Raw genomic sequence first — 14,412 nt, 5'->3', positions numbered from 1 at the left:
TCGTTCCACAGGCTTCAGGATTGTAGTTCTTCTTGCTTCTGCTGTCTGCCCTCCGGTGAATGAGGCTGTCTAAGAGGCTTGTGCAAGTTTCCTGATGGGAGGGACTGGTGGTGGGTAGAGCTGGCTGTTGCTCTGGTGTGCAGAGCTCAGTAAAACTTTAATCTGCTTGTCTGCTGTTGGGTGGGGCTGTGTTCCCTCCCTGTTGGTTATTTGGCTTGAGGCGACCCAATACTGGAGCCTACCTGGGCTCTTTGATGGGACTAATGGTGGACTCTGGGAGTCCCAGGAGTACTTGGACGCCAAGGAGTACTTCCAAGAATTTCTGCCAGTGTCCTTGTCCTCATGGTGAGCCACAGCCACCCCCTGCCTCTGCAGGAGACCCTCCAATACTAGCAGGTAGGTCTGGTTCAGTCTCCTATGGAGTCACTGCTTCTTCCCCTGGGTCCCAATGCACACACTACTTTGTGTGTGCTCTCCAAGAGTGGAGTCTCTGTTTCCCCCAGTCCTTTTGAAGTCCTGCAATCAAAACTCACTAGCCTTCAAAGTCTGATTCTCTAGGAATTCATCCTCCCGTTGCCAGACCCCCAGGTTGGGAAGCCTGATGTGGGGCTCAGAACCTTCACTCCAGTGGGTGGACTTCTGTGGTGTAGGTATTCTCCAGTTTGTGAGTCACCCACCCAGAGTTACGGGATTTGATTTTACTGTGATTGCGCCCCTTCTACCATCTCATGTGGCTTCTCCTTTGTCTTTGGATGTGCGGTATCTTTTTTGGTGAGTTTCAGTGCCTTCCTGTCATTGATTGTTCAGCAGTTGTGATTCCAGTGCTCTCACAAGAGGGAGTGAGAGCACGCCCTTCTACTCCGCCATCTTGAACCAATCTCCTCCAGGCCACTTTTTAAACCTAAATAAGAGCAACTATGCTGACTCTTAGAATTGATGTATTTGTTTTTCTTCTCTTACCCTTGTTTTAACCTCCTGAAAATTTTGTTTGATTCTTCTGCTTTTCTGTTTTTTGTGAGTTAACTTAAAGCCCCTTCTTCCTCTTTCTAAAAAGAACATGAAGAAGTTTAATTTAACACTTGGTGAGGTTTAAAGATGGACTTAGATCTCAGTTTACTGGTTGGGGACTCTTGCTCAGGTTATTTTAAGCACATTGAGAGTTCTTTAGCAGAATTTACATTTTCTAAGTGAAAAATTTCCAAGTACGTGCTTTTTCTGAAGGACGTTGGAGGATTTTTCTGCCTCTCCAGAAACAGAGGGGAGACTCTGTCCTCATAGGAGGTACTCAGAGAAGACTTATGGAAGGCTTATTATTAAGCCCTGACAGCAATCCCTTCTTCTCTCACTGCTCTGGGGGGTGTCCAGCAATCAGGGCTTGGGAAAGTCACCCCATAGAGATGGAGAGTGGCTAAGGAATGTCTGTCAGGTCTGGCTTGAACCCTCTCAGACTCTGCTGGGGGTGGGGGGTGGGGGTAAATTGGTACTACATTTCAGGAAAGCAATTGGCATTTGTCTCAAGGATCTTAAATATGCTCCTGCCTTTTTACTCAAGTATTTCCCCTCTAGAGATTTAACTTAAAAAACTAATGAAAATGCATTCATTCATTCATTCAACAGTGGCTGCTCTGTGTCATATACTAGGTTGGCTGAACAAAAAACACTGTCCTGCCTTTGTAATGTTAACAGCTCAGTAGATCTAGAGGCTGTGAAATGCAGGCAAACATCTTTGTCCAGGGTCATTTAAAGCAGCATTACTTAAAATAGCAAAGAATTAGAAACAGTATATGTCCAATGATAGGGGATTAGTTCAAGTATAGGAGATACATATGATGGTATTTTAAATGGCTGTTATAAATCAGTTTTTTCCATGATGTGGAAAAAGTTTTATGAAATACAATTTTAAGAGGGAGAAGAAAACAAGCTATAAAACTGGGGTTGCTGTGAAGGCAAGACCAGGGTCGTTCTAGGGATGGGATCCCAGTTTTATATCTTAAAAAAAAAAAAAAAAAGACTGGGCTTCCCCTGGTGGTGCAGTGGTTGAGAATCTGCCTGCCAATGCAGGGGACATAGGTTCGAGCCCTTGTCCAGGAGCATCCCACATGCTGTGGAGCAACTAAGCCCATGTGCCACAACTATTGAGCCTGTGCATCTGGAGCCTGTGCTCTGCAACAAGAGAGGCCACAACAGTGAGAGGCCTGCGCACCGCTATGAAGAGTGGCCCCTGCTCACCACAACTAGAGAAAGCCCTCGCACAGAAACGAAGACCCAACACAGCCAAAAATAAATAAATAAATTTATTTTTTTAAAAAAAAGACTAGAAGGAAGTATTGCAAAATGTTAACAGTAGTTATCTCATGATTGTGAGATTTCAGATATTTTTATGCTGCTTCTGCATTTTCCATTTCTACAATGAATATAAATTAATTTAGATATCTTAAAAACAATACAGAGAAAAAGAAAATTACTAGGAGATGTGTTCAGGCCTTCTATGCTGTAGGTATAAGGAGAGAATTATCTCCCAGATTCTTCTATCTGCAACATTCATGCCAGGATCTCCCTCCAGGGCTGACATGAGCCCTTATCAGAACTCTTCACTACACTCACTGCATGAGCCAATGGGAGCCTGGAGTGGAAACTCTTCAAGGACATGTGTGGAACTGGTGTGATTGGGAAGGCCAATAGGTTTTACTCTGGAAGCCCCCCTCTCATTCACTGGGACAGATGTGGTGTAGGATTGGTATAGGTAATGGAATAAAAATTACAGTAAAAATATAGCCCTTTGGGGAGGAGACAGTCACTAAATAATTTAACTTAATCCTTAAGGTTTTGGTCCCCTAGTTTGATTTTCTTACTATTTTATCTGACCTAAATCATTACTAGGATCTCAAGGAGTGGAGCAGCGGAGAGAATGGCTCTGGAGTCAGATTGTCCAGGTCTAAATCCTGGCTGCACCACTAACTTGCCAGTTACTTAACCTCTCTGAGCCTTCCTCAGATGTAGAAGAGGAAAAACACATAACCTACCCAACTGAGTTGTTGCAAACATTAAATAAGAGAGCCTGGACCCAGGAGCGGGTGCTGCAGCTTGTCTGCGTTGGGCTCAGGTCGCTTCTCCACCCTTCCCTGTGCTCTTCTGCACCGCAGGGGTCACCTCTGCAAGCTCTGTTCCTTGGGACAGGAGACTCGAGGCAGGAGGAAGGAAAAGACAGGGCACTCTCCCTCTCTTGCTCTGCTTTGGGCAATGTTGCTGGCAGTCCTGTGATTTCGTGGGAGGTCTCTGTTCCCACAGGGCCACCCGCCTCCTCTCTGCTTCAGGGAGGGACCCTTTGTAATTATAGTTCCCTCTACTGAAATCCCTGATGTGGACTCAGTTTCCTGATTAGACCCTGACACTCTTCCAACCTTTGCTGGACCTGAGGTTTTGAATGGCCGTGATAAACAACTTTTACACAACTTTGTTCACTGATCACCTCTGCAATGAGTTTGATTGCATCAAAGAGAAGATCTCTGTGTTTAACCCCAGCATACTGTCCAATGACCCAAACATTTTGGGAGAGGCAACAAATGTTTTAAACAAATTATATATTGGATATAAAAGAATATCTCTATAGGATATATGCAATATAAAGAAAAATGATACAATGAACAGATACTCCTGTATCCAGCACCCAGTTTAAGAAAAAAATCACCATTATCTTTTTTTTTTTTTTTTTTTTTTTTTTTTTTTTTTTTTTTGTGGTACGCGGGCCTCTCACTGTTGTGGCCTCTCCCGTTGCGGAGCACAGGCTCCGGACGCGCAGGCTCAGCGGCCATGGCTCACGGGCCCAGCCGCTCCGCAGCATGTGGGATCTTCCCGGACCGGGGCACGAACCCGCGTCCCCTGCATCGGCAGGCGGATTCTCAACCACTGCGCCACCAGGGAAGCCCATCACCATTATCTTTGGACCCTTCTGTGGACGTTTTCCTGATTCCATCACTCCCCCCCCTCATCCCTAAGATCTCCAGCCTCCTAAGTCTATCATCTCTTTGCTGTTCTTTGTGGATTTACCATGTCTCTACTCCCTAAACAATATATTTAGTTTAACATGTTTTTAAGTTGTATATAAGAGAAACAGTGCTGCAGCTAATCTCTCTCGACTTGTTCTTCCACTCAGCACTGTTCCTGGGGTTTATTCATGTTGTCCCGTGTAGCTGCGATTCAGAGTGCTTTATGGCAGTTTATTCTAGAACCGCACCTCAATGTACTGTCCAATTAGTGTTCGTGGCCACAGAGATTCCTCCAGTGTTTTGGTATTTCAGACATTCTTAAATCCATCTCTAGGCACACGTGTGTGGATGTTTCTCTGGGACTCAAACTGAGGAGCGGAGTGCCGGGTCACAGAGCAGGACAGTCACCCTTAGCAGATGCCACATTGTCTTCCACAGCGGTTTTACCAGCTGTACTCCCACCAGCTGTGTAAAAAATATATGCTGTTCACATCCCTCAAGGGTCCTTGATGTCAGACTTTTAAATCTTTTTGCCAATCTGGAGGTGGGAGAGGATATCTCACTGTGGCTTTACTTTTTATTTTCCTCCCTATTAATGGGATGAGTTTCTTTGCATATCGGTCATTCAGATTTTCTTTCTGAGAGAAGCCTGTTTGAGGACAGCTGATTGTATTTCCCTGAACCTTGGGGTCGTGGCTGACTTGGGGCAGCTGGGGAGAGTAAGGAGGGCCCAGGAGGGAGGGGGTCCTGAAGTCCAGGGTGGAGCAGGGCAGAGGCTTGGCTGCAGTGGTGGAGACAGGCTGAAAGAGCTGCCCACCCAGCCTGGGGGCTTGCAGTCTATTCCATGCCTTGGTTAAGGACCCCCTCCTCTAGCTACTTTGACAACACAATGTATCTGAGTCCCACACTCGGCATCTCCGAGCTGGGCAGGAAATGTCCGAGAAGCGAGGGGGGATTGGTAAGGGGGGTCTGTGGTGAACCCGCAGGCATGTGACTCCAGCCAATTTTTGCACTGTGAAGTATTGAGAGACCTCACAATCGGTTGAGAAAAGCTCAAAATATGACTTTTTCATGTGAATTTTTCCAATTTTCAAACACTGGCAGCTCATTATAAAAAGCCAGTTTGGGCCAAACGAACTGTCTGTCGGCGCTGGATTTAGTTGTCCAAAGACCCCTTTGTGACCTGTGTTTTGGTCACAAGACAGGATTCATGTCTTGGTCAGTCAGCAAGTATTACCTGTTGCCTGGGACCGGGATCCACAGGGAACAGGCAAAAACTGAGTTCCTGGAGGGGGTCGTCTGAAGGGACCTTTCATTCTCTCAGACTTTTTCTATGTGTTTGTGGTAAAAAATAACGTAACATAGACCTGTACACCATTTAGGTGTACAGCTCAGTGGCGTTAAGTACTTTCACATTATTGTGTTACCGTAACCCTTCCCACAGAACTCTCTTCATCTTGTGAAACTGAAACTCTGTACCCATTAAAACAACCTGCCCCCCCCGCCCCGTCCCCCGGTCCCTGCAACCACCGTTCTGTACCTCTGCCTCTATGATTCTCATATAAGTGGAACCATAATACTATTGGTTCTTCTGTGTCTGGCTTATTTCGCTTGGCAGGATGTCTGCAAGGTTCACCCATGTTGTAGTATGTGTCGGAATTCCCTTCCTTTTTAAGGCTGATATTCCATTGTATGTAGAGACCACATTTTGTTTATCCATTCATCTGTTGATGGACACTGGAGTTGCTTACACCTTTTGGCTACTATAAATAATGCTGTTACCAACTGGGGTGTACTAATATCTGTTTGGGTCCCTGCTTTCAATTCTTTGGGGTATATACCCACAAGTGGAATTGCTAGATTATATGGTAATTCTATGTTTATTTTTATGAGGAGCTACCTCAGCATCTTTACCTGCTTTCTCTAATTAGGAATATGCAGTTAGAACTTGAAGGGGAAAATCAGTATCATTTTGGATAGTGGTGATTCACATCCTTTCAAAGGTGACATTTCAAAAGCAGAACACGTCTGTCACCTCCTGGCCCATATGTGTTTGGCTGTTCCTGTCCTATGATGATGATGATTGATAACTAGAATATATTGAGTGCTTATTTTGTGCCAAGTTCTGTTCTAAACACTTTTGCTTCTTTTCAATCATTTTATCTTTGCAATCATTCTATGGAGATTATTGTCTCAACTTTATAGATGAGGAAACTGAGCCACGGATAAGCAGAACCATAATACAATGCGGGGATAGACAAGGTCATTTAATTCAGCGCTTACTTTCACAAATGAGGGAAAGGAGACTGGAGAGGAGATACCCCGACTCACAGCATTACATTGTGACCGAGCTAGGTGAGCTCACGGGCTTCCAGACGTCTGGAAGCCCCTGGCCCCAGGCTCTTGCCGCCTCTAAGACAGGATTCCATCTATTCATTTTGTTTATCCCGTTGACCCAGGTGAAACCTCATCTGAGCGGCTGCCGTGCTGCACTGGAATCCAGCTGGATATTCCTGGTCCTCCTCTTGATAATTGCTGGGGCAGGACTTCACTGAAATATGTCGGGGGGGAGGATTACGGGTTTGGCTCTAAGATTTTGTGAAAACACATGGAAGTAGCACATTAATATTAGTCAAGGACTGAATGGGCCTTTATAAGAAGTTGAGATAAATTTTGGCAAAATCAGGTTGCCCTGAGAAGCATTCAATTTACTGTGAGGGAGTCGCTCCAAAAAATTACAATTTTTCTTTCTTGTTAAGTTTATTTAAAGAGTAAAAATCTAGAGTCTGCATCTCCTGCAAAGTTGCACCCCTGAGGTTCCGAGCTTGACCATGCATATGGCGGGCCTGTGTTTTTCATTATGTTTCCTTACTTGTGAGGCTTTGCAGTTAGTCCGAGTTACACGTTTCTCTGGTGTTTTTCTTGAACTTCATGAACTCTGGCATTTCGTTTCGGGGACGTATATCTCAGGGAAAAGCAGCCTTCCTTTGATCTTCCTTGGGACCCCATTATGTTTAACCTGAGAAAGATTAGGGAGTTGCCATTCAACGCTGCACACACACAAAACTCAGCTGCCAAGATGGCGGGTGCTTAATCTATTTACAACATCGACTCCATCATGAACTAATTCCACATCAAGCTGACTTTGAAAGGCATTCTTTGGAATGGAATTCCCATCTGCCTTGCGAGGCTACATGCATATGGTCCAGAGTACTGAAGGTATTGACCTCACAAAGAAATCTGTTTAGCATGAAATATGTAAACTGTAGAGGGTCTTTAAACCTTGAAATCATTGTCAACGTTGGTTCCCCATATGGTAGTCAAGTTGTACTTTCTCTGAACTAAACAGCCATTTCTGGAAAGCACCCTCACTTTCGAGCTGTGTTTGTAATAACATCTGCTCAACGGTGGTGAGACAAGTCAGTTCCAGTCCTTGGACAAACAAATCCTCTGAGCCCGGGTGAACTCCGAGGGGCAAGGAGCTGCCACTTGGCCAGCACCTGGAAAACCAGACCACTCCACTCCCCTCAGCTTCCTTTCCAAAATGGGTTTCAGAACTCTGCCCATAAATAGCTCTTTAAAGTAACATGCAGGGCTAATTGTGACTTTTTTTTTCCCCCCTAGTCTGAAAACGAGAAAGGAAGAACAAAACAAAATCAAGCGTTAGCCTGTCAAGATTTTCAGTGCCCTGTCACTCTCAAGACATTGATGGAGATTTATTTTCCTAATGAAGGCTCCAGCGTTAATGGTGGCACTTGCTAGAATCAGTTAGGACTAAGTGTTATTTAATTCACAGTGAAGCGACAATCTGACTGGACTGTGATTAGTTCCAGCTTTTAGCTATCATTTATAGGTCACCAGGCGGCTAACAACCTCAAATGAGGGACCATTATCTTTTGACAAGATGAAGTGTTTTCTGGGGAGGAATGGGAACTACCCAGAAAGCCCAGTCCAATATTCTCTCTGGGAATTACTCATTCCTAATAGGGCTTCCCTGCCACTTTCTCAAAGGAACTACACTAGTGCATACCAGTTCGGTGTGCTGAAGGCAAAGGAGGAGAAGACTTTCCTCAAAGCCATTCATGTATCTGCTCAGCAACTACTTGAGTGAGACGCTGTGGGAGAATGTGTAGCGGGGCGGGGGGGGCGGTACCTGGAAGGAAGGCCGACATTCAGCCTGCACATTTTGGTATGGCTGTGCTAGTTTTTTTACAGCTGTTCTCCATTTTGATGGGGTGAAGCATCTGTTTGGATTGGTCGGTACCAGTGCCATAATGATGGTTAAATATTCCAAGTAACAATCTTGTCTGGAACCCTTTTTCATTCTGTTGATGGTTTTCTTCGCTGTGCGTTTCTTAGCTTCTTTTAACCACAGTGCTATACCCACCAGTGGGAGGGCTGTCAAGAGGAGCATGGAGCTGAGATGGTCAAGTAATGAGTGACAGTAGCAACCCGGTGAGGCTATGCTGATACCAAGGACAGTGTGTATCTTCTAGAACATGTGAGCACATTGTCCTGTTAATATATGAGACCATGGTGAGATCAGCAAACAGTTCTAGTCTAAGAGCAACACAGAATCGAGAGGAGCAAGAAATGGTTCGATAATGGCAATGCTTTTGGGCATTTAGACAATGTTATACTGCAGTGGGACTGTCTTGCCATTATTGCTGAGTTGTGCACTGTTGGTGAGACTGTAAATTGCTGTAGACACTATGGAGAAAAGTATGGAGCTTCTTCAAAAAATTAAAAATAGAACTACCATATGAACCAACAATTCCATTTCCGGGTATTTATCTGAAGAAAACAAAAACATTAATTGAAGAAGATATATACACCCCATGTTCATAGCAGCATTTTTCACAATAGCCAAGATATTGAAACAATCTAAATGTCCATTGATGAATGAAGAAGGAAAATGTGGTGTATATACACAGTAGAATATTATTCAGCCGTAAAAGAGTGGAATCTTGCCGTTTGTAACAACATGGATGGACCTTGAGGGTATTATGCTAAGTGAAGCCAGGGAAAGACAAATACTGTAAGATCTCACTTATATGTGGATTCTGCAGGAAAAACAAAACAAAACACAAGCTCATAAGTACAGAGAATAGATTAGTAGCTGCCAGAAGGGGGTGGAGGGGTGGGAGTGGGTAAAATGGGTGAAGGGAATCAAACAGTATGAACTTGCAGTTATAAAATAAATGTCATGGGGATGTAATGTACAGCATGGTGAATATAGTTAATAATACAGCATTGCATATTTGAAAGTCGCTAAGAGAATAGATCTTTAAAGTTCTCATCACAAGAAAAAAAATTGTGTAACTATGGATGGTGTCAGATGTTAACTAGACTCACTATGGTAATCATTTTGCAATATATACAAATTGAATCATTGTGTTCTATACCTGAAACTAATATAATGTTGTCAGTTATTTCTCAATTTAAAAAAAAGCAAATAAATACAAATACTGATGTGAAATTTACAGACCCCCCAAAAAAAGTTAAGAGGAAAAGAACCCATACTGCCTGGGTTCAAATTCCAGCTATACCATTTATTAGCTGTGTGACCTTGGACAAGTTACTTAACCTCTTTATACCTCAATTTCTTTAAAAAAATTTTTTTTTAATTCTTACTTTTTAAAATTGAAGTATAGTTGATTTACAACATTGTGTTAATTACTGCCGTACACCAAAGTGATTCAGTTATGTATATATTGTGTATATATGATATTTATATACATTCTTTTTTAAAATATTCTTTTCCATTATGGTTTATCATAGGATACTGAATATAGTTCTCTGTGCTATACAGTAGGACCTTGTTTACCCATTCTACATATAAAAGCTTACATCGGGCTTCCCTGGTGGTGCAGTGGTTGAGAGTCCGCCTGCCGATGCAGGGGACATGGGTTCGTGCCCTGGTCTGGGAAGATCCCACATGCCGCGGAGCAGCTGGGCCCGTGAGCCATGGCTGCTGAGCCTGCGCATCTGGAGCCTGTGCTCCGCAACGGGAGAGGCCACAACAGTGAGAGGCCCACGTACCACAAAAAAAAAAAAAAAAAGAAAGAAAAAAAAAAAAAGCTTACGTCTGCTAACCCCAATCTCCCACTCCATCCCTCCCCAAACCTCCTTTCCCTTGGCAACCACCAGTCTGTTCTCTATGTCCATGATTCTGTTTCTGTTTCACAGATAGGTTCACTTGTGTCATATTTTAGATTCCACATATAAGTGATATCATATGGTATTTGTTTTTCTCTTTCTGCCTTACTTCACTTAGTATGATAATCTCTAGTTGCATCCATGTTGCATTATTTCATTCTTTTTTATGGCTGAGTAGTATTCCGTTGTAAATATGTACCACATCTCCTTTATCCGTTCATCTGTTGATGGACATTTAGGTTGTTTCCATGTCCTGGCTATTGTGAATAGTGCTGCTATGAACATAGGGGTGCATGTATCTTTCTCAATTAGAGTTTTGTCTGAATATATGCCTAGGAGTGGGATTGCTGGATTGTGTGGTAATTCTATTTTTAGTTTTCTGAGGAACCTCCATACTGTTTTCCACAGTGGCTGCACCAACTTACATTCCCACCAACAGTGTAGGAGGGTTCCCTTTTCCCCACACCCTCTCCAGCGTTTGTTATTTGTAGACTTTTTAATGATGGCCATTCTGACTGGTGTGAGTTGGTACCTCATTGTAGTTTTGGTTTGCATTTCTCAAATAATTAGCGAAGTTGAGCATCTTTTCACGTGCCTATTGGCCATTTGTATTTCTTCTTTGGAGAAATGTCTATTTAGGTCTTCTGTCCATTTTTGGATTGAGTTGGGTTTTTTGTTGTTGTTGAGTTGTATGAGCTGTTTGTATATTTTGGAAATTAAGCCCTGTCGATCGTATCATTTGCAAATATTTTCTCCCATTGTGTGGCCTGTCTTTTCATTTTGTTTATGGTTTCCTTTGCTGTGCAAAAGCTTTTAAGTTTCATTAGGTCCCATTTGCTTACTTTTGTTGTTATTTCTATTGCCTTGGGAGACGGACCTAAGAAAACATTGATTGGTATGATGTAAGTCAGAGAATGTTTTGCCTGTGTTCTCTTCTAGAAGTTTTACAGTGTTGTGTCTTATGTTTAAGTCTTTAAGCCATTTTGAGTTTATTTTTGTGTATGGTGAGAGGGTGTGTTCTAACTTCATTGATTTACATGCAGTATGCCTCAATGTCTTCAAGGGCAAAATGGGATTAATAATGTTACCTATTACCTTTATAGGATTACCTTGAGGACTACATTAGTTAATATGTATAAAGCATTTAAAACAATGGTGTGCATGGAGTAAGTACTTTAAATAAGTGTCAATTTCTTATATTATCCTCAGCTTGGCCCACTGGCCAAGCTTTGGCAGCACACTGATAAGGGGTTTACAGCCAAGTGGTATGTCCTGGCATTCCATCCACTGAGACGCAGACTAGAAATTGCCTCCTTCCCAGCTTGGCCCAACAAGCTACAACAAACAGGTATGTGTCAGAGGCAGAATGTTTTTATTTGGGTTCATCACAGAGGATGAATAGTCTCATGACATTTATCCATACAAAATATAACAATGGTTGCAGGCATAAATAAAAATTCCTCCACCTCTTCTAACTACTTGATAATGCACAGTCCTTTTTTGTTGACTACAGATAAAGAAGTATATGAAGTCGAGATGCAGGAATTTTCAAATTTGATTTCAGCAATTTCCAAAAATTGAATTATAGAACTAGGACACAGAAAAAAAAGATGGTTTTTAAACGGAACCAGCCACCTTGAAAAATATTCTGAAAAAACATGGTTAAGACTTTTAATACTTCAAAAGATTAAAATGTTGCTTGTTGGCCTGACTTGGACTTCGAGCCTCTGGGAAGTGATGGGCCTCGGTGAAATAGTGTAACATGCCCCTGGAATATAGTCTCAGACACAAACAAAATCACTCTCGGTTTTGATCTGTAAACAGAGACAGGATTCCCTCCTTGCTGGATGACTCTGGAAAAGAAGCCCTTGCTTCCATTATGCATTTGGCCTCACAATCTTCATTGACAAATAGTTCTGAAAAGGAAACAGAAAGAGGGCCATGTGTATATATATATAACTTAGGGATTCTCAATCTTGGTACTATTGACATTTAGGACCAGAGGGTTCTTGTTGGAGACTGTCCTGTGCATTGTAGAATGTTTAGCAGCATCCTTGGCCTCTACCCACTAGATTCCAGTAGCACCGCCAGTCATAAATGGGAGTCAAATGGGAGGTTTGACTAGGCCTAGAAGTGCCTTCATTCCTCCATTCGAGGAATTTGTTGAGATAGGAAGTATATGAAGTCGAGATGCAGAAATTTTCAAATTCGATTTCAGCAATGAAGGCACTTCTAAGCACACTGACGAACCTCCCATTTGGACTCCCATTTATGACTGTGGAGATTAAGGGAGATTTGAGGGGGAGGTTATGTAATGTGGGCCTTAAAGAAGGAGGGAGGTTTTAATAGACAAAACATGGGCAAAGGAACAGCCTTGGCAAAGGCATCTTGGCAGGTAAGGGCAATACTTGTCTGGGGAGGCCAGCTCTCTAGTTTGGGTGGAGTTCAAGGTTTGTGTAGGCCTATAATGAGCCCAGGATCTGTGAAATGTCAGGAGTTAGGATGCAGGATGGTTTGGAACAAGAAAGTCTGAAGGCAGGAAGATCCGTCAGAAATGCCGGCTGTGGTTTAGACACACATTCATAAAGGCCTAAGGGATTGCTCCTAGAATTCCTGAGACCAAAGTTTTTTTTTTTTTTCAGACCATGAAGTTCTGCCCTGTAATTCATGAAACTGTGAGAATGTAATCCTAGTCACAGGACACAGTACTCTAAATTTTCCAAAGGTTGACGGGTTGTAACACCACAACTGCTACATAGGTCATTTTACCAGATGGCAAAAAAGGCAAGTACCAAGTGAGATAACCAACCATAATTCATACCCAAAGAGCCAAAACAAGAGGCCAGGGACTCATACCGGTAAGGAGTAGAGGAGCACGGCCACAAAAAGCAGCAGGATCAGCAGGACCAGCAGGCCGAGGATGACCCACTTAAACCGCCGCCACACGATGAACCTCATGGTCTTGCAGGGGTTGGTGAACCAGAGGAAGGAAGTTTCTGGTCGGCTGCATTGCAAAGAAATGGTTTTACCTACCCAACTCAGGAGGGACAGATATTTTATACCTCCGAGCATAATAGTTTAAAGAATGATTAACAACATTTTACAAAGTCAAGGAAAGATATTATTCCCCTTAGCTGGCCTGAGAGAGCCTTTAACCTTTTCTGGCTTTCTAAGATGCCGAAGACACACTGGACTTTGGTTTCATGGGAAGGAGAATGGTTAAAATGAAGCCAGATCACCAGCCTCTCCCTCCCCCATCTCCCCTGTTCAGTACAAAATTCAGACAACAGCTAATCCATTGCATTAAGGCAATTGGAAGGGGGGCTTTCAGACTGCAGGTGTTTGGGGATCAGAACAAAGAGGGTCTCTCACTTTGGTAGGTCCAGCTTGGGGTTCATGTTGGGTTCATCCCGTCCCTTCCCGGCTGGCCTCTCGTCGGCCTCCTTCTCATTGAGGACTTCCAACGTCATCTCCACTTTCCCCTTCAGTAAAGCAGAACAGGTTAAACACATGACATCACGTTTCACAAATATTTTCACTTCGACCCAAGGAGTATTCCCCGAGCAATGATTTTTATTCTTGTAAAACAATCCTTAGATTGCCTTAAATTTTCCTCAAGAGATTTCATCACATTTCCTCTTCCATGTGTTTCTGAACCGACTCCTTGTGGGAAACTGAGAGGACAAATTGCTTTCCCTCCTCCCTGCTTTTCAGTCTCTGGATCCCCATCATTCTAACTTTCTCACATCTGTCTCCTTGCCTGCTCACATACCTCCCCTTTGTAACTTTACTTGGACCCAGAATAACCTGAATACGGCTGATAACAATAGCTAACATTGTTTTTTTAATTTATTTATTTTGGGCTGCGTTGGGTCTTCGTTGCTGCGCGCAGGCTTTCTCCAGTTGCGGCGAGCGGGGGCTACTCTTCATTGTGATGTGTGGGCTTCTCATTGCGGTGGCTTCTCTTGTTGCGGAGCTTGGACTCTAGGCACGCGGACTTCAGTTGTTGTGGCTTGCAGGCTCTAGAGCGCAGGCTCAGTAGTTGTGGCACATGGGCTTAGTTGCTCCGTGGCCTGTGGGATCTTCCTGGGCCAGGGCTCGAACCTGTGTCCCCTGTATTTGCAGGCGGATTCTCAACCACTGCGCCCCCAGGGAAGTCCCACAACAGCTAACATTGACTGAGCATTAAGTGCGGGCTCCAAGAGAGCCTTCGTGCTCCCTTTGGTACCCCCACTGCATGGAGCAGTGCTGGCACTTAGTGGGCACT

At 43.5% G+C, this 14,412-nt stretch overlaps 1 protein-coding gene across 2 annotated transcripts in view; it reads right to left on the bottom strand.

Moving 5' to 3' along the window:
* Positions 1–11,500: 11,500 nt before the first annotated feature.
* The window catches only part of MYOF (myoferlin), a 157,871-nt gene continuing 154,959 nt past the window's right edge, over positions 11,501–14,412 (bottom strand). For both annotated transcript variants that reach the window (XM_059055428.2, XM_059055429.2), the window contains 3 exons: positions 13,518–13,627; positions 13,002–13,149; positions 11,501–12,061 (listed from right to left, as the gene is read on the bottom strand). In XM_059055428.2, coding sequence (XP_058911411.1) covers positions 12,023–12,061; positions 13,002–13,149; positions 13,518–13,627 — 297 coding nt within the window. In that variant the 3' untranslated portion in view covers positions 11,501–12,022. The remainder of the gene's footprint in view (positions 12,062–13,001; positions 13,150–13,517; positions 13,628–14,412) is intronic.

Source organism: Kogia breviceps, chromosome 2, assembly GCF_026419965.1.
Source record: "Kogia breviceps isolate mKogBre1 chromosome 2, mKogBre1 haplotype 1, whole genome shotgun sequence".
NCBI classification, from domain to species: domain Eukaryota; kingdom Metazoa; phylum Chordata; class Mammalia; order Artiodactyla; family Physeteridae; genus Kogia; species Kogia breviceps.
The sequence above is the reverse complement of the archived record's forward strand: the minus strand, read 5'-3'. Positions and strand labels throughout refer to the sequence as shown.